This window comes from Ranitomeya variabilis, chromosome 1, assembly GCF_051348905.1.
Source record: "Ranitomeya variabilis isolate aRanVar5 chromosome 1, aRanVar5.hap1, whole genome shotgun sequence".
Lineage (NCBI taxonomy): Eukaryota > Metazoa > Chordata > Amphibia > Anura > Dendrobatidae > Ranitomeya > Ranitomeya variabilis.
Genome location: NC_135232.1, coordinates 678,051,451 through 678,075,017, shown reverse-complemented (window position 1 = coordinate 678,075,017; position 23,567 = coordinate 678,051,451). Strand labels below are relative to the sequence as shown.

The following is a 23,567-nucleotide window of genomic DNA, read 5'->3' as shown; positions in this document are numbered from 1 at the left end:
TATATATATATATATATATATTGACACTCACCGGCCACTTTATTAGGTACACCTGTCCAACTTCTTGTTAACACTTAATTTCTAATCAGCCAATCACATGGCGGCAACTCAGTGCATTTAGGCATGTAGACATGGTCAAGACAATCTCCTGCAGTTCAAACCGAGCATCAGTATGGGGAAGAAAGGTGATTTGAGTGCCTTTGAACGTGGCATGGTTGTTGGTGCCAGAAGGGCTGGTCTGAGTATTTCAGAAACTGCTGATCTACTGGGATTTTCACGCACAACCATCTCTAGGGTTTACAGAGAATGGTCCGAAAAAGAAAAAAAATCCAGTGAGCGGCAGTTCTGTGGGCGGAAATGCCTTGTTGATGCCAGAGGTCAGAGGAGAATGGGCAGACTGGTTCGAGCTGATAGAAAGGCAACAGTGACTCAAATCGCCACCCGTTACAACCAAGGTAGGCCTAAGAGCATCTCTGAACGCACAGTGCGTCGAACTTTGAGGCAGATGGGCTACAGCAGCAGAAGACCACACCGGGTACCACTCCTTTCAGCTAAGAACAGGAAACTGAGGCTACAATTTGTACAAGCTCATCGAAATTGGACAGTAGAAGATTGGAAAAACGTTGCTTGGTCTGATGAGTCTCGATTTCTGCTGCGACATTCGGATGGTAGGGTCAGAATTTGGCGTAAACAACATGAAAGCATGGCTCCATCCTGCCTTGTATGGAGCATCTTTGGGATGTGCAGCCGACAAATCTGCGGCAACTGTGTGATGCCATCATGTCAATATGGACCAAAATCTCTGAGGAATGCTTCCAGCACCTTGTTGAATCTATGCCACGAAGAATTGAGGCAGTTCTGAAGGCAAAAGGGGGTCCAACCCGTTACTAGCATGGTGTACCTAATAAAGTGGCCGGTGAGTGTGTATGTATATATATATATATATATATATATATATATATATATATATATATATATATATATATATATATATATATATATATATATATATATATATATATACACACAGACGGTATATACACATATACACAGACACAGTATATACACTGCTCAAAAAAATAAAGGAAACACTAAAATTCCACATTCTAGATATCACTGAATGAAATATTCCAGTTATAAATCTTTATTCATTACATAGTGGAATGTGTTGAGAAAAATAAAACCTAAAAATGATCAACGTAAATCACAATTAATATCCCCAAGAGGTCTGGAGTTGGAATGATGCTCAAAATCAAAGTGGAAGATGAAGGTACAGGCTGATCCAACTTCAGTGGAAATGCCGCAAGACAAGGAAACGATGCTCAGTAGTGTGTGTGGCCTCCACGTGCCTGTATGACCTCCCTACAACGCCTGGGCACGCTCCTGATGAGGCGGCGGATGGTCTCCTGATGGAACTCCTCTCAGACCTGGACTAAAGCATGGATGGTGCAAGACTTGATGTCCCAGATGTGTTCAATCGGATTCAGGTCTGGGGAACGGGCGGGCCAGTCAATAGCTTCAATGCCTTCATCTTGCAGGAACTGCTGACACACTCCAGCCACATAAGGTCTGGCATTGTCCTGCATTAGGAGGAACCCAGGGCCAACCGTACCAGCATATGGTCTCACAAGGGGTCTGAGGATCTCTTCTCGGTACCTAACGGCAGTCAGGCTACCTCTGGCGTGCACATGGAGGGCTGTGCGGCCCTCCAAAGAAATGCCACCCCACACCATTACTGACCCACTGCCAAACTGGTCATGTTGAAGGATGTTGCAGGCAGATCGCTCTCCACGGTGTCTCCAGACTGTCACATGGGGGCACAGGGCGCCAGTGGCGAATTTGCCAATCCTGGTGTTCTGTGGCAAATGCCAAGCATCCTGCACGGTGTTGGGCTGTGAGCACAACCCCCATCTGTGGACGTCGGGCACTCAGACTATCCTCATGGAGTCGGTTTCTAACTATTTGTGCAGACACATGCACATTTGTGGCCTGCTGGAGGTCATTTCGCAGAGCTCTGGCAGTGCTCCTCCTGTTCCTCCTTGCACAAAGGCGGAGGTAGCGGTCCTGCTGCTGGGTTGTTGCCCTCCTACGGCCCCCTCCACATCTCCTGGTGTACTGGCCTGTTTCCTGGTAGCGCCTCCAACCTCTGGACACTACGCTGACAGACACAGCAAACCTTCTTACCACAGCTCGCATTGATGTGCTATCCTGGATGAGCTGCACTACCTGAGACAATTGTGTTGGTTGTAGAGTCCGTCTCATGCTACCACTAGTGTGGAAGCACAACCAACATGCAAAAGTGACCAAAACATCAGCCAGAAAGCATTGGTACTGAGATGCGGTCTGTGGACCCTACCTGCAGAACCACTCCTTCATTGAGTGTGTCTTCATAATTGCCAATAATTTCCATCTGTTGTCTATTCCATTTGCACAACAGCATGTGAAATAGGAAGCAACACTGTTTGACAATCAAAGTGGACAGTTTGATTTCACAGAAGTTTGATTTACTTGGAGTTATATTCTATTATATATATACTAGCTGAAGAGCCCGGCGTTGCCTGGGCCTAGTAAATATCTGTGGTTAGTTATAGCACCTCACTTCTCTTATTTTCCCCATCACGCCTCTCATCATTTTCCCCCTCACACCTCATTTTCCCCCTCACTCCTCTCACTCCCCCCTAACACTTGTCATTTCGACCTCACATCTGTCATTTTCCGATCACTCCACTATTTTCCCCTCACTCCTCTCATTTTGCACTCACACCTCTCATTTTTCCCTCAGTATATTTGTCATCTCCCTTATATATTGTATACACCTGTATGTCATTTCTTTTATATAGTATATACCTGTATGTCATCTCCCCTGTATATAGTATATACCTGTATGTCATCTCCCCTGTAAATAGTATATACCTGCTGTATGTCATCTCCTCCTGTATATTGCATATACCTATGTGTCATCTCCTGCTGTATATAGTATATATCTGTATGTCATCTCTTCTGTATATAGTATATACCTGTATATCATCTCCTCCTATATATACTATATACCTGTATGTCATCTCCTGTATATAGTATATACCTGCTGTATGTCATCTCCTCCTCTATATACCCATGTGTCATCTCTTTTATATAGCATATACCTGTATGTCTTCTACTCCTGTATATAGTATATACGTGTGTCATCTCCTCCTGTATATAGTATATACCTGTATGTCATCTCCTCCTATATATAGTATATACCTGTATGTCATCTCCTCCTATATATAGTATATAACTGTATGTCATCTCCTTCTGTATATAGTATATACAGTCATGGCCAAAAGTATTCACACCCCTGCAATTCTGTCAGATAATACTCAGTTTCTTCCTGAAAATGATTGCAAACACAAAGTCTTTGGTATTATTAGCTTCACCTAATTTGTCTTAAATGAAAAAAAACACAAAAAGAATTGTTCTAAAGCCAAATTGGATATAATTCCACACCAAACATAAAAAAAGGGGTGGACAAAAGTATTGGCACTGTTCGAAAAATCATGTGATGCTTCTCTAATTTGTGTAATTAACACCACCTGTAACTTACTTGTGGCACCTAACAGGTGTTGGCAATAACTAAATCACACTTGCAGCCAGTTGACATGGATTAAAGTTGACTCAACCTCTGTCCTGTGTCCTTGTGTGTACCACATTGAGCATGGAGAAAAGAAAGAAGACCAAAGAACTGTCTGAGGACCTGAGAAACCAAATTGTGAGAAAGCATGAGCAATCTCAAGGCAATAAGTCCATCTCCAAAGACCTGAATGTTCCTGTGTCTACCGTGCGCAGTGTCATCAAGAAGTTTAAAGCCCATGGCACTGTGGCTAACCTCCCTAGATGTGGACGGAAAATAAAAATTGACAAGAGATTTCAACGCAAGATTGTGCGGATGTTGGATAGAGAACCTCGACTAACATCCAAACACGTTTAAGCTGCCCTGCAGTCCGAGAGTACAACAGTGTCAACCCGTACTATCCGTCGGCGTCTGAATGAAAAGGGACTGTATGGTAGGAAACCCAGGAAGACCCCACTTCTTACCCCGAGACATAAAAAAGCCAGGCTGGAGTTTGCCAAAACTTACCTGAAAAAGCCGAAAACGTTTTGAAAGAATGTTCTCTGGACAGATGAGACAAAAGTAGAGCTTTTTGGGCAAAGGCATCAACATAGAGTTTACAGGAGAAAAAAAGAGGCATTCAAAGAAAAGAACACGGTCCCTACAGTCAAACATGGCGGAGGTTGGTTTTGGGGTTGCTTTGCTGCCTCTGGCACTGGACTGCTTGCCCATGTGCATGGCATTATGAAGTCTGAAGACTACCAACAAATTTTGCAGCATAATGTAGGGCCCAGTGTGAGAAAGCTGGGTATCCCTCAGAGGTCATGGGTCTTCCAGCAGGACAATGACCCAAAACACACTTCAAAAAGCACTAGAAAATGGTTTGAGAGAAAGCACTGGAGACTTCTAAGGTGGCCAGCAATGAGTCCAGACCTGAATCCCATAGAACACCTGTGGAGAGATCTAAAAATGGCAGTTTGGAGAAGGCACCCTTCAAATATCAGGGACCTGGAGCAGTTTGCCAAAGAAGAATGGTCTAAAATTCCAGCAGAGCATTGTAAGAAACGCATTGACGGTTACCGGAAGCGGTTGGTCGCAGTTATTTTGGCTAAAGGTTGTGCAACCAAGTAATAGGCTGAGGGTGCCAATACTTTTGTCTGGCCCATTTTTGGAGTTTTGTGTGAAATGATCAATGTTTTGCTTTTTGCTTCATTCTCTTTTGTGTTTTTTCATTTAAGACAAATTAAATGAAGATAATAATACCAAAGAATTTGTGTTTGCAATCATTTTCAGGAAGAAACTGAGTATTATCTTACAGAATTGTAGGGGTGTGAATACTTTTGGCCATGACTGTACCTGTAAGTCATCTCCTCCTGTATATAGTATATACCTGTGTGTCATCTGCTCCTGTATATAGTATATACCTGTGTGTCATCTCCCCGGTATATAGTATATATCTGTGTGTCATCTCCTCCTGTATTAGACCTAGTTCACACGTTATTTGGTCAGTATTTTTACCTCTGTATTTGTAAGCTAAATTGGCAGCCTGATAAATCCCCAGCCAATAGGAAGCCCTCCCCCCTGGCAGTATATATTAAATCACACATACACATAATAGACAGGTCATGTGATTGACAGCTGCCGTATTTCCTATATGGTACATTTGTTGCGCTTGTAGTTTGTCTGCTTATTAATCAGACTTTTATTTTACGGATGAATGTGGAAGGCTGACTATCGCAAGATTGTTGTATGCTGCGAGAAAGCTTATCGCAATGCACTGGTTGGATGAAAAACCACCAGGGAAAAAGGAATTTATCAACAAGATACATTTCATTGTCCTTATGGAAAGAAATATATACAGTAAGGGTACTGTCACACAGTGGCACTTTGGTCGCTACGACGGCACGATCTGTGACGTTGCAGCGTCACTTGAATATCGCTCCAGCGTCGTATACTGCGGTCACACGTTGCAATACACGGTGCTGGAGCGATAATTTCATGACGTATTTGCGATGTAGAAGCCATTGGTTACTGTGCGCACATCGTATACAACCTTTCTCACACGATGCAATCATGCCGCCACAGCGGGACACTAGACGACGAAAGAAAGTTTCAAACGATCGGCTACGACGTACGATTCTCAGCGGGGATCCGGATCGCAGTAGCGTGTCAGACACTGCGATATCGTATGGATATCGCTGGAACGTCACGGATCGTGCCGTCGTAGCGACCAAAGTGCCACTGTGTGACAGTACCCTAAGAGAGGTCAGAATACAAAATGTGAAAATGTGTGGGGTGGATGGATGGATTACCCAGGTGTGGCGTCTGCTGAGTTACTGCAAAGTAGAATGGGTGTTGTGTAGTTGATTCTGGGGGACTCCTACATGTACAGGCGTGTTTTTGTAAAGCTTGTTATCTTTTCTCAAGAGGTGATGCTGTCAGATGGTTGTATTGGATAATGGGCAAGAGATTGGGGGGAGGGGGTTGGTTAGGTGGTAAAGGTGTTGTTTAGTAAAATGAAAATATATTATCAGGTCATGTATCTAATGTACGGTATTTGTCTGGAAATTGTATCGGACTGTGTTAATGGCGTGTCATATGCTTTAATAAAAAATACATGATTTAAAAATCAGATTTTTATTTTTGAAGGATAATACCAGACTTGTGTGTGTTTTAGGGCGAGTTTCATGTGTCAAGTTGTGTGTGTTGAGTTTTGTGTGGCGACATGCGTGTAGCAACATTTTGTGAGTCGAGTTGCATGTGACAGGTTAGTGTAGCAAGTTGTGTGCAGCAAGTTTTGCACATGGCGAGTTTTGCACGTGGCGAGTTTTATGTCTGGTGCGTTTTGAGTATGTGCAAGTTTTGTGTGAGGCAACTTTTGCATGTGTTGCAACTTTTGTGCATGTGGCAATTTTTCCGAGTGTGCAAGTTTTGCGTGTGGCGAATTTTCCATGAGGTGAGTTTTGCACGTGTGGCGAGTTTTTCGTGAGCCTAGTTTTTGCATGTGGCGAATTTTGTGCGTGGGGAGTTTTGAGTGGTGACTTTTGTGTTTCGACTTTTATGTGGCGAGGTTGGTGTATGTGTGGTGAAATGTGTGCTGAGGGTGGTATATGTGTTCAAGCGGTGACGTCACCGCTGTGCTCTGCTTTACGGCCGGCCGGCGCTGACACATTCAGTGCAGGGAAGCTGCCGGCGGGGGACGTGACAGACATCAGAAGGTGAGTATGTAGTGTTTTTTTTTTTTTTTTACTTTTACAATGGTAACCAGGGTAAATATCGGGTTACTAAGCGCGGCCCTGCGCTTAGTAACCCGATGTTTACCCTGGTTACCCGGGTGCTGCAGGGGGACTTCGGCATCGTTGAGGTCAGTTTCAACGATGCCGAAGTCGTTCCCCTGATCGTTGGTCGCTGGAGAGAGCTGTCTGTGTGACAGCTCCCCAGCGACCACACAACGACTTACCAACGATCGCATCGCTGGTCGTGATCGTTGGTAAGTCGTTTAGTGTAACGGTACCCTTAGACAAGTACAAAGGTCTGACCCCAACTGAAGCCCTAGAGACTGCTAAACAAAGGCTCACAGCACTCGCTGCAAGACTAGGGAGATACACTAGAGAAGCTGAAGTAAAGAAGATAAATGTCCTGTTCTCCAAAGAACCATCCAAGGTGTACTCACAAACACAGAGCAACAGCACAAAGGCAGCAATTCCTCCAATGGCAGAGACTGACCAATACTGGAGGAACATATGGGAGAAGGAAAAAACACACAACACCAGTGCAATGCGGCAGCAAGATCTGAGAATGAAACACAGCAACCACCTAGCGCAAGAACCACTCACCATTACAGAAGCAGACATCCAACAGCGAATCAAGAACTTGAAGAGCTGGACAGTACCTGGCCCAGACATGATCCATACCTACTGGCTAAAGAAATTAACAGCGCTACATGAACGCATGGCAAAGCAGATGAACCAACTGCTAGAAGCAGGCCACCACCCAGACTGGCTAACACAAGGAAGAGCAGTGCTGATCATAAAGGATCCTCACAAAGGAACAGTTCTATCCAACTACCGCCCAATAACCTGCCTTACAAAAACATGGAAACTCCTGTCAGGCATCATAGCCACCAAGCTACAGAACCATATGAACCAGTACATGAATCCAGCTCAGAAAGGCCTTGGGACCGACACCAGAGGCTCTAAGCACCAGCTCCTAGTAGATAGAGCAGTCGCTCAAGACTCAAGATCCAGACAGACCAATCTCAGCACAGCCTGGATTGACTACAGGAAAGCCTATGACTCAATGCCACACACATGGATCTGCGAATGCTTGGCTCTCTACAATGTCAACAGGAAATTAAGAACCTTCCTCAGAAACTCAATGGGCTAATGGAAAACAACATTGGAAGTCAACTCAAGACAACTAGCACAAGTGACCATCAAATGCGTAATATACCAAGGTGATGCACTGTCCCATTGCTGTTCTGCATAGGCTTGAATCCCCTCAAATCAGATAATTACAGAGTCTGGCTATGCATACAAGTTCAAGAGTGAAAGCACCATCAGCCACCTCCTGTACATGGATGACATCAAGCTGTATGCGATAAACAAACGAGACCTCAATTCACTGATCAACCTGACAAGGATCTACAGTGAAGACATCAGGATGTCCTTCGGATTGGAGAAGTACGGCCGGTTGGTAATAAAGAGAGGCAAGGTAGTCAAGACTGATGAAGTGGAATTATGAGCAGGGCACATAGCAGATGTACAGACAAACTACAAGTACCTCGGCATCCCACAGGGATATGGTTACCATGATGAGTAGGCAAGGAAAGCAGCAACATCCAAATTCCATAAAAGGGTAAGACAGGTCCTGAAGAGTCAGCTCAATGGGAAGAATAAAATCTGCGTTATCAATACATATGCCCAGCCAGTTATCAGATACCCTGCTGGCATAGTGTGCTGGCCAAAAGAAGAGATGGAAGCTTCAGATATGAAGACACGAAAGCTCCTCACAATGCATGGAGGCCTCCACCCTAAGTCTAACACCCAAAGATTGTATACCAACAGACCGGAGGGTGGGCGAGGTTTGATAAGCATCCAAGCCACCATCACGGATGAAACAAGAAGTATCCAGGAATACATCAGAAAAATGGCACCAAAAGATGAGATGCTGAGAGAAAGCCTAAGGCAGCAATAACAGATCTGGAAGGAAGAACAGCTCCATGGCAAGACAAGCCGCTGCATTGGATGTAGCATCGACAGATAATGGAGGTGGCTGACATGGAGAAATCCTACCAATGGCTGGAGAAAGCGGGACTCAGAGAGCACAGAGGCACTAATCATAGCGGCACAAGAGCAAGCACTGAGTACCAGATCCATAGAAGCAGGAATCTACCACACAAGACAAGACCCAAGGTGCAGACTATGCAAAGAAACCTCACAAACCATCCAACCCATAGTGGCAAGATGCAAAATGCAAGCAAGAACAGCGTATACCAAACGCCACAACCAAGTAGCGGGGATTGTATACAGGAACATCTGCACAGCATATGGGCTAAGTCCCCCTAAGTCCAAGTGGGAGACCCCAGAGAAAGTGGTGGAGAATGAAAGGGTTAAAATTCTGTGGGACTTCAAGATACAGACGGATAAGCAGGTGTTGGCTAACCAACCAGACATTGTGATAGTAGACAAGGATCAGAAGACAGCAATGATAAAAGATGTGACAGTGCCAAGGGACAGCAACATTCGAAAGAAGGAATATGAGAAGCTGGAGAAAGACCAGGGCATCAAAGGAGAACTAGCGAAGATGTGGGAGGTGAAGGCAACAGTGATTCCAGTGGTGATAGGAGCACCTGTAGCAGTGACCTGTAAGTTGGAAGAATAGCTACAGTTGTGGCCAAAAGTATTGACACCCCTGCAATTCTGTCAGATAATACTCAGTTTCTTCCTGAAAATGATTGCAATCACAAATTCTTTAGTATTATTATCTTCATTTAATTTGTCTTAAATGAAAAAACACAAAAGAGAATGAAGCAAAAAGCAAAATATTGATCATTTCACACAAAACTCTCCTCTCCTAGTGTGCAACCCCCACTCCACGAAATCCCTCGCAGAAATCTCAAACATCTCAACTTACAATCACTCTCTGAGTCCCTTCTCCCTCTTACCGACATAGCCTCCCTTCATGACACAGATGCTGCTGCTGCTTTTCATAATGCCACAATAACAGCAACACTCAATTCGGCCGCCCCGCTCATGAATAGCAAAACTCGTACAGTCAACAGGCAGCCCTGGCTGACCAGCCTGACTAAAGAACTGAGACGGGCTTCCAGGATCGCTGAGCGAAGATGGAAGCGATCCCGCTCTGCTGACCACTTCACCGCATACAAGCAGTCCCTCGCCAGCTTCAAGTCCGCACTCACTGCCGCAAAACAAACATACTTCTCATCTCTCATATCCTCCCTGTCTCACAACCCTAAACAGCTTTTCAACACTTTCAATTTTCTACTCCGTCCCCCTGCACCCCCTCCCTCCCCTCTCATTTCTGCTGAAGACTTTGCCTCTTTCTTTAAACAGAAGATCGATACGATCAGAGAAAGCTTTGGCCCACAGCGCCCACTGCCCCTCTTAGCTGCTCACCCCTGCTCCTCCAAAACCAGCTTCTCCCCCATGACAGAAGATCAGCTCTCCACCCTCCTGTCAAGATCACACCTCACCACCTGCACGCTCGACCCGCTCCCATCCCACCTCATCCCTAACCTTTCCACGGTCTTCATCCCAACCCTAACGCACCTCTTCAACCTCTCACTCACAACAGGTGTCTTCCCCTCATCCTTCAAACATGCCAAGATCACACCCATCCTCAAAAAGCCCTCCCTCGACCCATCCTTTGTGTCTAGCTATCGCCCGATATCTCTTCTTCCTTATGCCTCCAAATTGCTGGAGCAACACATCCATCTTGAACTGTCCTCTCACCTCTCCTCCTGCTCCCTCTTTGATCGATTACAATCTGGCTTCCGTTCCCATCACTCAACTGAAACTGCCCTAACTAAAGTCACCAATTACCTACTAACTGCCAGGAACAAGCGACACTACTCTGTCCTCCTTCTCCTGGACCTGTCTTCTGCCTTTGACACTGTGGACCACTCCCTTCTGCTACAAATCCTCTCATCTCTTGGCATCACAGACTTGGCCCTTTCCTGGATCTCATCATATCTGACAGATCGGACATTCAGTGTCTCCCTCCGCCACACCACCTCCTCACCTCGCCCCTTGTCAGTCGGTGTTCCTCAAGGCTCTGTTCTAGGACCCCTACTCTTCTCCATCTACACCTTCGGTCTGGGACAGCTCATAGAATCCCACGGTATGCAGTACCATCTCTATGCTGATGACACGCAGATCTACCTATCCGGACCTGACCTCACCTCCTTACTTACCAAAATCCCGCACTGTCTGTCTGCTATTTCAGCCTTCTTTTCTGCTCGCTTTCTACAACTGAACATGGACAAAACAGAATTCATCATCTTTCCCCCATCTTACTCTACCCCTCCACCAGACCTATCCATCAATGTCAATGGCTCCTCACTTTCCCCAGTCCCACACGCCCGGAGCCTCGGGGTGATCCTCGACTCTGCCCTCTCTTTCAAGCCACATATCCAAGCCCTTGCCTCCTCCTGCCGCCTCAAACTCAAAAACATTTCCTGGATCCGCGCATTCCTTGACCGTGACACCACAAAAACACTAGTGCATGCCTTTATCATCTCCCGCCTCGACTACTGCAACCTCCTACTCTCTGGACTCCCCTCTAGCACTCTGGCACCACTCCAATCCATCCTACACTCTGCTGCTCGACTAATCTACCTGTCTCCCCGCTATTCCCCAGCCTCTCCCCTATGCCAAGCCCTTCACTGGCTTCCTATCGCCCAGAGACTCCAGTTCAAAACCCTCACAATGACCTACAAAGCCATCCACAACCTATCTCCTCCATACATCTGTGACATGATCTCCCGGTACCTACCAACACGCAACCTCCGATCCTCTCAAGACCTCCTTCTCTACTCCCCTCTCATCTCTTCTTCCCACAACCGCATCCAAGACTTCTCCCGTGCTTCCCCCATACTCTGGAACTCTCTACCCCAGCACATCAGACTCTCGCCTACCATAGAAACTTTCAAAAAGAACCTGAAGACTCACCTCTTCCGACAAGCCTACAGCCTGCAGTGATCCTGAACCTACTGAACCGCCGCACAACCAGCTCTGCCCTCTCCTAGTGTATCATCACCCATCCCCTGCAGACTGTGAGCCCTCGTGGGCAGGGTCCTCCCTCCTTATGTACCCGTGTGCCTTGTTTTTGCTCATGTTTAATGTATTTGTCTATATTTGCCCCGTATTTCACATGTAAAGCGCCATGGAATAAATGGCGCTATAAAAATGAATAATAATAATAATAATAATAAAATGGGCCAGACAAAAGTATTGGCACCCTCAGCCTAATACTTGGTTGCACAACCTTTAGCCAAAATAACTGCGACCAACCGCTTCCGGTAACCATCAATGAGTTTCTTACAATGCTCTGCTGGAATTTTAGACCATTCTTCTTTGGGAAACTGCTCCAGGTCCCTGATATTTGAATGGTGCCTTCTCCAAACTGCCATTTTTAGATCTCTCCACAGGTGTTCTATGGGATTCAGGTCTGGACTCATTGCTGGCCACCTTAGAAGTTTCCAGTACTTTCTCTCAAACCATTTTCTAGTGCTTTTTGAAGTGTGTTTTGGGTCATTGTCCTGCTGGAAGACCTATGACCTCTGAGAGAGACCCAGCTTTTTCACACTGGGCCCTACATTATGCTGCAAAATTTGTTGGTAGTCTTCTGACTTCATAATGCCATGCACACGGTCAAGCAGTCCAGTGCCAGAGGCAGCAAAGCAACCCCAAAACATCAGGGAACCTCCGCCATGTTTGACTGTAGGGACCGTGTTCTTTTCTTTGAATGCCTCTTTTTTTCTCCTGTAAACTCTATGTTGATGCCTTTGCCCAAAAAGCTCTACTTTTGTCTCATCTGACCAGAGAACATTCTTCCAAAACGTTTTAGGCTTTTTCAGGTAAGTTTTGGCAAACTCCAGCCTGGCTTTTTTTATGTCTCGGGGTAAGAAGTGGGGTCTTCCTGGGTCTCATACCATACAGTCCCTTTTCATTCAGATGCCGACGGATAGTACGGGTTGACACTGTTGTACCCTCGGACTGCAGGGCAGCTTGAACTTGTTTGGATGTTAGTCGAGGTTCTTTATCCAACATCCGCACAATCTTGCGTTGAAATCTCTTGTCAATTTTTATTTTCCGTCCACATCTAGGGAGGTTAGCCACAGTGCCATGGGCTTTAAACTTCTTGATGACACTGCGCACGGTAGACACAGGAACATTCAGGTCTTTGGAGATGGACTTGTAGCCTTGAGATTGCTCATGCTTCCTCACAATTTGGTTTCTCAAGTCCTCAGACAGTTCTTTGGTTCTCCATGCTCAATGTGGTACATACAAGGACACAGGACAGAGGTTGAGTCAACTTTAATCCATGTCAACTGGCTGCAAGTGTGATTTAGTTATTGCCAACACCTGTTAGGCGCCACAGGTAAGTTACAGGTGCTGTTAATTACACAAATTAGAGAAGCATCACATGATTTTTCGAACAGTGCCAATACTTTTGTCCACCCCCTTTTTTATGTTTGGTGTGGAATTATATCGAATTTGGCTTTAGGACAATTCTTGTTGTGTTTTTTCATTTAAGACAAATTAAATGAAGATAATAATACTAAAGAATTTGTGTTTGCAATCATTTTCAGGAAGAAACTGAGTATTATCTGACAGAATTGCAGGGGTGTCAATACTTCTGGCCACAACTGTACAACAGATCACAGGAGCAACATCTGAGATCTCTGCCCAGAAAAGCGCAATGCTGGGAACAAATAAGATCCAGCACAGAACCCTCAAACTCCCAGGCCTCCGGTAGAGGACCCGAGAATGAGAAAGGAAAAGAAAGACGACCCCCATTGGGGGGTGAGAAGGAAGTGTGTGTGTGTGTATGTGTATGTGTGTATATATATATATATATATATATATATATATATATATATATATATATATATATATATATATATATATATATATATATATATATATATATACACACACATATATACACACATATATGCAGTATATATGTACGCATATGCATATATATACAGTATATATATATATATCTGTAGCTTCACCTTTTGCAGCTAAGAATATTTTAAGCCCACTTGAAAGCTTAAATGTGAACTAAAAACATAAAAAAAAAAAAAATTGGACTGTAGGTAGAGATGTGTGGAGCAGGCCGACAACATGTTATTTTCCTTCATTAAGTGAGAATGTACGCAAAACGATTGCGGAAATTGGTCACCGGCTCTTCGCTGCCATCTGCTCCCATTCAGGGATATGGTGCGGGAGCCCAGCCAGCAGAACCCACACTCTGTCTCTTTCCAAAAAACACAGAATGCATGGAACAGATTAGTCAGTATAACGTACAAGCTGTGCAGGCAGCCTACAAAAAGTGCACACGGGATATGCAGAAAAGGCCAAGGCAAAGTTATTAATGGTCAGCTATTGACTTGTATCCAGCTCAGTCCACGTCTGTTAATAATCCTACATACCTGAGAGACCCCATTATCACATCTATGTAAATGTGGCTGCGCTCACATTGGAGACAAAGGACATGTTGGTGCCAAAATCTGTGCTGCCGAAAAACTATGCCGCCCAGAAATCGTGTTCCATCATGTGCGTATTATGGAGGTACACACTTACAAGGTTATTCCCAAGATCGCAGGTTACAACCACTAGGACCCTCCAACGATCCCGAGAACAAGGCTCTACAGAGGTGCTCCATTCATTGTCTATGGGGCTGCTGAATAGCTGAGCACTGTGCACGTGCTTGTGCAGTGTGAAAAAAGTTCCAAAAAGAGTTAAACAGAAGTTAAAAAACATCATTTCTTACATCTCTGGTAGATGCTACATAAGCAGCTTTGTTTATTGTGCAACTCTTCTTTTCTTGACTGCTGCAGGAAACTTTGGCTTCATCAGCTTTTGTGGCTTTGTGCAGCACAAGTAATGATTTCCACTGGTCAGAGACTTCAGATGAAGGATTAATTGAGGAGGGATGGTTGTGGCCCACTGACCTGCACATTCCACCTGTGCTGTGGCCTAAACTCCAGCCTGGCTCTTCAAGGTCCCACTTCCAAATGTCTTCCACTAGACACTTAACAAGTCCCAACAGAGCACAGTGGACTTCATTCCAGTAACAATCAGTGGAAATCATAGCATTCAGACAATACCTTGTCAGGACAGGAGCTACTGCTGGGGCACAACAGGGGTGTAGGGAAAGGTTCCCGTATCCTCTAACAGACCCTGCCTTCTTGGACCCTCTGTGGACCCCGTATAACCAGTGTGGGTACCCATTTGTCCATAATTGGTGAGATCAAGCCAAATTTTTTTTACTAGAGCACAGTTTTCGGCACGAGCACTTATTTTTGTTTATTGTATGTGTTAAGTTTGTCCATTTTAATCTAACTAGTAAAGGTTATGTTTTAATAATTGGGAAAAACTCTTCTAGCTGCATTCAGACAATAAGCCACTGGAATGAACTGCCAGGAAGAAGACGAATACAGATCCAACTCCATACAGCGAGGTGGGCATTACAGTAATTGCCACTGGGCACAAATAAAAGACACAGCCATTTCGGTTCCATGTGGCCAGGTAAATATGTTTTTTTCTTATTTTAACGGCCTTTGGCTCAATCTCAAGTCATAGCGACTTGCTGGATGATCTCTTGAAAGCTCAACCTTGGCTATCAAACTTAACACATACAATAAACAAAAATAAGTGCTAGACATATCTAGGCTTGGTCCACCAGGGACTTCACCATTATCTTGATAGTATCAAACCATCGGATTGCTGGTCTTCCTCTTTGTCTTGTGCCTTCTATTCTTCTGACCATGATGTCCTCCTTTTAGTGATTGGACACATCATATGCAGAGACTAAAGTAGGCAAGTCATAGTTTGGTGATCTTTGCTTCAAGTGACATGTCTGGTTTGATTTGTTCCTAAATTGATTTGTTTGTTTTTCTTAACATCCATCATATTGATAACATCCTTGTCCAGCACCACATTTCGAAGGTGTTGATTCTTCTTGCCTGATTTCCACTAGATCTCGATGGTGGAGTTAGGCTTGAGCTGCAGGTTGCCGCCAGGTACCACTCCAAGGATAGTTCCAGGTACTGCGGCAGCTGACCCCAAGGGTCAGGATCACAGACTCCGAGTCCTTGACAGGTCGGCCACTGGTATTGGTTCTGACAGTGTGGATTCTAGAACAAAAGATAGGATGGACACTGGTGCTGGTTCAGCCCGTGCAGATTCTGGAACCCAAGGATGGACATTTGTACTCTGATTCACTGGCAGGACAGGAGTCGTAATCATGGGTAGCCTGGATGTCGAAGCCTGTTCAGACGGAACAGAATTGCACTAGGACGGAAATGCATGTTCGGACACAATGGACTCAGAAATAAGTTATGATTCAGACCGGTCAGGTTCAGCAATAGGTTCCGAGTCAGACAGGAGGGGTTCTCAGTTCAAAATCGGGTGCATGCAGAACAGATTCAGCTGTAGGTTCAGATTGAGACTGGGACAGTTTCAGGTTCAGACTAGGACAGGTTCAGGAATAGGTTCATGTTCAGGATTAGGGACCTGACAACAAACTAGCAGGTACAAACTCAAACTAAATACTAGAGAGGGCGTTGTACAGACACCTCACTCCAGGGAGTATGCCTTTTGTACTATATGTCCCACAGCTATTGGCTGGGGGTAAATTCAGAGTGCGCGCATTGCTCTTTTAAGAAGCGGGGAACGAGCAATAAGGGAGCAGGAAGCCGAGGGAATACAGGGAGATGCAGCTGTGGTGGCGAGTATTTCGGGGTTTCTGCTGAGAGAAGGGAGAGTGACCATGCAGGGACGCCGGCATTGGCATTACACAATAATTCTGTCTCCAGCATCATTCTGTTGGCAGCACATTGTCCATTTATACAGGGGCGATGTGCTGCCGAGCAATAGGTTGCCGCTAACAATGATTTTGATCAATAGGTTTGTGATATTTACTGCAAATACTTCAGGGAAATCGCTGGCATTTTTCCATGGGTTGGTAATTGGGAACAAGCATTCTTATGTCCCCGCTTTCAATGGTTATTGGCTGATTTAAATGTGCCCTCATTCCGCATTCACATATCGGAGGACGGATCGTAATGCAAGGATCAGCTGCGGGACTCCTGAGCTGAACTTTACGGCCTCTTAGACGTATATGAATGAGGTTGTCAAGTTTGGGTGAGGAGACCCACTGCCGATCTGTGCATCCAAGGCTCCATACACGAGCCATGACACACCAATATGGGCAGGAAGTGAGGTGTCACCAGGCCACGTGCTCAAGAAATTATGGCGAACCTTTCGGTACGTTCCTTTAGTAATTCAAAACATTGTTATCCTTGTGGATCCTGGTCCCCTCTATCTATTTTCCTACTTCTGAGCGGATTTATAAGAACAAAGTGTAGCTCAACTTTTATGTGGCCCTAAGTCGGCTTAGAGGAGCTCAGAAGAAGAAAGGTAAGAGGTTATAGACACGACATTCTGAACGGGCTCACTGACAGACTCTCAGTTAATTCTTTCTACAGCCAGCAATGTACCATGACTATAGAAACTAAATGGTGAAACATTTTTAGAGAAACCCAATTGCAAAAAAGTGCATATAAGCAAAAAAGGAAAACAAAATTGCCTCCAGTTCTGAAGACTGAAGTTCTGTGCTAAATGTTTATAGGGTTTGTTATAAATGGGTTACAGTTGTATATTCCCATAATTAGTATGTACAATTTTCTTGGTGGACGATGATAGGAAAAAACAATTCATTATGTCCTTCTCCACATCGTCCATCACCGGAAATCTGTCCCCCTATAGAGCCCCACAAGAATGAGAACTGGTCAGATATAGAAAAAAAATGGAAAAACTCTTATTATAGAGACAGTCTCTGTGGTTTCACCACCACATAAATAATAGGGCATTAAATCAGCAAAAACAGCTGCAGAAACTGCAGAAAGGATTCCCGGGTGCCACAAAGCCCAAAATTAGACATAAATTGTCCCAAAGTCTCCAGCTTGTCTACAAAACATGAGAATATTTTTTTATTAATTATAAAGTAGATTTACAAACGTCATTTAAGGAATAATATACATTAATAAATCATAATGATATCCACGTGCACTTTCTATGGCGGCTGCAAGTGACGACTGTGTGGATTTCAGTAGCATTTTCCTTAAAGGGACGGTATCATATTCTAAAAATCCCTATTAAATAAGATGTTCCATAGAGATTAGCAGAGCACATGTTTCTCTTGATAGTTTAAGGACACACAATGGATACGTTTCACAGGTGTGTATGAAACCATTCAAGGTTTTGAGACAGTTTTTTGAGCCGGATACATGGGGCTGCTGTGGGGCCCATATTGTGAAGATTGTCAACAGATCTGTATCAGGAAACCTCTAAGTATTGCCACTTCATACATGTCTGGCATATCCCGATGCAGGTACCACCAATGGGACTTGCATGTAGCTCAAGAATGTGGCCCTGACGTACAAGTGTGTGAGGTGGTTACAATTCCCATTTATTTGTATGGGATTTTGGATAGCCTCTCCACTGACACAAGCAATGCCTGGCATTACATCCGCATATCCCACCGAACCGGGCTAGGACTAAAGTGCTATACACAAGTCACACCAAGCCATAGGTTGTCACTTCCTTTCCCATTATTTTTCGCTCCCTGGCAGCACTCCACTCTACTTCCTGGGTTCCCTGGCAGGGCTGCCCCCTTTTTCCTGGATCCCTAGACACGGGATGCCCCCTATATCCTTAAGCAAGCCTAACACCTATTTTCTGGGTGCCTCAGCAGGGCTGCCCTCATTTTCTGGGTCTCTTGAAAGGGTTTCCCCTATTTCCTTGGTCCTTCAGCAGAGCTTCCCCTATTTCCTCGCTTCCCCGGTATCGCTCCCCTCTTGTTCTTTGGCCCCAAGCATGGATCTCCTCTTAGTATTATATAACAGAATGGCACGCTCTCCTCTCTCACTTAGACCCCAGTCAGGCCACCAGTGCAGCAGGACATTACTGAGAGAACCTCCCTTCTCCTCCCTCCTAGCACGATGATGCCAGATTCTCTTCTGCAGCCGTAACTGGCACATTTCATTCCTCTTCATGGATTTTATAGGAGTTACCACAAACATTTCTTTCCAAAAAGTGGTCATAGGTTGGAGAGGGTGATCAGCTTATAGTTTGGAAGTGGGAAATTCCTTATAGACAAATTGTTCTGACCATTGCAAAATTGTTATTAGCAAAACTAAGTGATGCAGCTCCAGGAACGCCGATCCTCCTTGTGTTGCTCCATATACATCAAACAAACCCCCCCTCAAACGGAGGGATCAGCTGAAGGTCTAATGTGTATGAGGGCCTCCCGACTCCTGATGTTGGGGGGGGGGGATAACAGTTGGCCAACTGAAATTTTCACACCAGACCCTTTCCTTTCTCAGGAGATAAAGCCCCAGCTGTCTGGCAGCGCCTTTCTCCTCTCTCCTTTCCGAATGTTCAGCCATGCCAAGCACTCGTGTATGGAGAAGTCGGGAGAGATACTGTAGATGGCAGCCAAACGATAAGTCGGACACCCGCCATCGTTTGTATAAGCCAGCTTTAGTAACAGAAAGGTGCTATTTAGGTTAAGGTACCGTCACATTAAGCGACGCTGCAGCGATAGCGACAACGATGCCGATCGCTGCAGCGTCGCTGTTTGATCGCTGGAGAGCTGTCACACAGACCGCTCTCCAGCGACCAAGGATGCCGAGGTCCCCGGGTAACCAGGGTAAACATCGGGTTGCTAAGCGCAGGGCCGCGCTTAGTAACCCGATGTTTACCCTGGTTACCAGCGTAAAAGTAAAAAAAAAAAAACAGTACATACTCACCTGCGCGTCCCCTGCCGTCCGCTTCCTGACACTGACTGAGCTCCGGCCCTAACAGCACAGCGGTGACGTCACCGCTGTGCTTTCACTTTCACTTTAGGGCCGGATCTCAGTCAGAGCAGGAAGCAGACGCTGGGGGACGCGCAGGTGAGCATGTACTGTTTGTTTTTTTTACTTTTACGCTGGTAACCAGGGTAAACATTGGGTTACTAAGCGCGGCCCTGCGCTTAGTAACCCGATGTTTACCCTGGTTACCAGTGTAAAACATCGCTGGTATCGTTGCTTTTGGTGTCAAACACAACGATACACGGCGATCGGACGACCAAATAAAGTTCTGGACTTTATTCAGCGACCAGCGACATCACAGCAGGATCCTGATCGCTGCTGTGTGTCAAACTAAACGATATCGCTAGCGAGGACGCTGCAACGTCACGGATCGCTAGCGATATCGTTTAGTGTGACGGTACCTTTACACTCATCCATCCCTGTCTCATGGTCTGTGTATGGACCCTGATTTATGGACCGACCACGAGTCTCCAGAGCCCAAATCAACAGTCTCGTAGGGAAATAGGAGTCTGTATAATTTGGGTGAGGAGACCCGCACCCGCTCCATACTGCACACAGGCTGCAGTAACATCCCCGTGTTTCATGGTCCAAGACTGATTCGGTTACCTATAGAAGACATCCAGCCATTGTGAATGCAGACCTCACAGGGTCACGGAAAATATTTAGGTTCATTGAATAGCAATAAAATCTACTTTTGTATGTGCACTGGTAACTTACAGAATAATATCACAAAGCATTATTGTACGTAATGGTGCCAACGCCTAGAGCAGGCCACTCTTTGCGTTTTGCTCGGGCCGACATTGGACCCCTCGCTACGGTGCCTATATGCTCTAATAATCCTTTTAGACAGTGAATTAAGACAAACAATTGGGCACGGTATGGCCCAGATAAATTGACCTTACAGTGCACTACGGGAAAATCTCATGTCTGGTGCAGAACATTGGAGAAGTGTGTGACACTGGGGTTCAATGATAGGATACTCGTCTCATGCACCATCAGAAGCATTTTACATGTAAAACTTGAACGATGTTAAAAAAAAAAAAAAAAAGTGTTTTAATGATACTCCAAACTTCATGATTTAGGAAATAAAAACAAAAATTCTTAAAAACCACTCACAGTATCCACCAACCATATTGTATGGCCTCTGTGTGCAGGAACAACAGTGCTGCCATCTTGTGGCGCTCTGTGGAATTGCCGTCCATGTTCCTTCCATAGGGGAGTCTGACACCTCCCAGCAGAATTCGCTTTCACACCAGCACCAGAATACTTAGCATGTGCATAGAAAAACATCCTCTGCCAAACCGCTGGCTGTTAAAACTCAGACAAACATTTACCTTGCTGTGGATCATCGCTTGACTTCACGCCAACTTGTATGAGGCGGGTAGGCGCAGGCTGGTGCTCTCTTTGAGGTTCTCCAGGACCCTGTGATAATTATAAAACGTGTTAAAAAGCAACTGTGAATGGGATACTAAAAAAGAAAGAAAAGAGACCCCATGCTGCACTCCTGCAAACTGACAACTGGGAACGCCTTCCTTTCCAGAAATGATCATGGATCAAGTACCTGGCAGCAAATTGGTTAAAAACAGGCGTAAATGTGCCTCCTTATAAACACCCAGGACCATGTAGGCAGGCCAAGCCCTGCTGTTGCTCCAACCCGGGGTCACAGTTTTCCTTCTAGATAAAGCAATTGGGGTCCGCGTGTGCTGAGCAGTTACCTGCTGTGACTAATCCTAGTCTGGGAATCACATCCTGACAATAGCACCCCCAGCTACGAGTGGTCAACTCACATACTGCAAGGCCAGCAGCGATGTGCCATCATACAGTGTGCAAGCAAGAAACGCAACCACAATTCCTGGATTATTGACATTTTTTTAACTAAATTTTACCCATTACATTCATTCAAAAATGGCTACCATGGTTATGGTAATTCCTTGTAAATGATGGGAAATACCGAACCTGGGCCCCCATACACCAGACGTCCCACAATTGTGTCCTTTCGACGTCCTCCAGGGCCGGTATATATCAGTAAAGCTTTTATATTGTTCCTGAGCATCATCATTGAGGTCTTGTCTACCTGCCGGATATCATGCACCGGCGTTTCTTTTACTATGCATGACCTGGCAGGTATCAGTAGGTGCACCATCTCCCCCTTATGTGGAGGTGAACGGAGCTGGACTAACCCTAATGAAGTACATTTCCATGCATTGAAACTGCTGGGTTTCTTTACCTGCAGGTATTTGCATTAAATACACGAGCCAGCTGTACAATTTTATTAATGCATTTTCCTTTTTTTCCCACCCCACAGTTCTGCAGGATCTCTTAGCATACAGAAAGCATGAGCCTACAGAATGGCGGCCGTGATGCTTGAACGATGTGGGAATGGACCCTAAAGAGCTCCATTCATTGCTGTAGGCAGAAATCATAAAACGTAAAGTCTCGTAGCGGGGTTGTCTGTTTCAGGCCCCATTAGTGGGATCCCCATCTACTATCCAGCAGACTCAAGGTACCTTCACACTAAACGACTTCGCAACGATAACGATAGCGATCCGTGACGTTGCAGCGTCCTGGATAGCGATATCGTTGTGTTTGACACGCAGCAGCGATCTGGATCCTGCTGTGATATCGCTGATCGTTGCTGAAAGTCCAGAACTTTATTTGGTCGTCAGATAGGCGTGTATCGCCGTGTTTGACAGCAAAAGCAACGATGCCAGCAATGTTTTACAATGGTAACCAGGGTAAATATCGGGTTACTAAGCGCAGGGCCGCGCTTAGTAACCCGATATTTACCCTGGTTACCATTGTAAATGTAAAAAAAACCCAGTACATACTCACCTTCTGATGTCCGTCAGGTCCCTGGCCGTCTGCTTCCCGCACTGACTGTGAGCGCCGGCCGGCCGTAAAGCACAGCACAGCGGTGACGTCACCGCTGTGCTCTGCTTTTACTTTACGGCCGGCCGGAGCTCACAGTCAGTGCGGGAAGCAGACGGCCAGGGACCTGACGGACATCAGAAGGTGAGTATGTACTGTTTTTTTTTTACATTTACAATGGTAACCAGGGTAAACATCGGGTTACTAAGCGCGGCCCTGCGCTTAGTAACCCGATGTTTACCCTGGTTACCTGGGGACTTCGGCATCGTTGGTCGCTGGAGAGCGGTCTGTGTGACAGCTCTCCAGCGACCACACAGCGACGCTGCAGCGATCGGCATCGTTGTCGAAATCGCTGCAGCGTCGCTTAATGTGACGGTACCTTAACAGAGAGGAGTATTAGTGAGAGGAGCGCTACCCCTGCCCCTCAGGACGGTGATTGACAGGATGACCACCATGTAATTACCACTTTCCATTTGACGCCATTCAGATCCTATTAGACAAAAGGAACAATATTCATTTGTGCCATTTAGTCTCTGAGCAGTGTGGACCTGGAGCTGTAACATGCCGCCCCTACGAGCACAGTCGTTGATTTTCGAGAGTCCAATTCTTGTTAGTGCATGGCGGCTCACAGAGACAATGTCCTGTTGGGAAATTTACACCTTTGGTGTCTGTGACTATCTAAACATAACTGGGAAGGTCACACAGGGCTCCTAATTAGTACGGCTGCCAGCCAGTGTGTGCTGACTAACATGGCACGTAAATACCGACGTATGGCTAAGAGCTGTCCGTATAGTGATACATGGAGGTTCACTATCGAGTTTAGCCCTAAATCCAACAAGGTGAGAAGCGAGTCAAGTATAAAGTGTGCGGTCAGCCATGAACAACGTCGTACGCTCGTAGTAGAATTAAGATACATGGAAAATGGAGTAACTGTGGAAATTACATTATCTCGTATCGATCCAGCGTTGCAGCCCACGC

The 23,567-nt window shown here is 45.5% G+C and overlaps 1 protein-coding gene across 2 annotated transcripts in view; it reads right to left on the bottom strand.

Annotated features, from left to right (window-relative positions):
• The window catches only part of KIAA0586 (KIAA0586 ortholog), a 190,386-nt gene that overhangs the window by 47,088 nt on the left and 119,731 nt on the right, over positions 1–23,567 (bottom strand). For both annotated transcript variants that reach the window (XM_077265055.1, XM_077265065.1), the window contains one exon: positions 21,056–21,143. In XM_077265055.1, the coding sequence (XP_077121170.1) occupies positions 21,056–21,143 (88 nt within the window). The remainder of the gene's footprint in view (positions 1–21,055; positions 21,144–23,567) is intronic.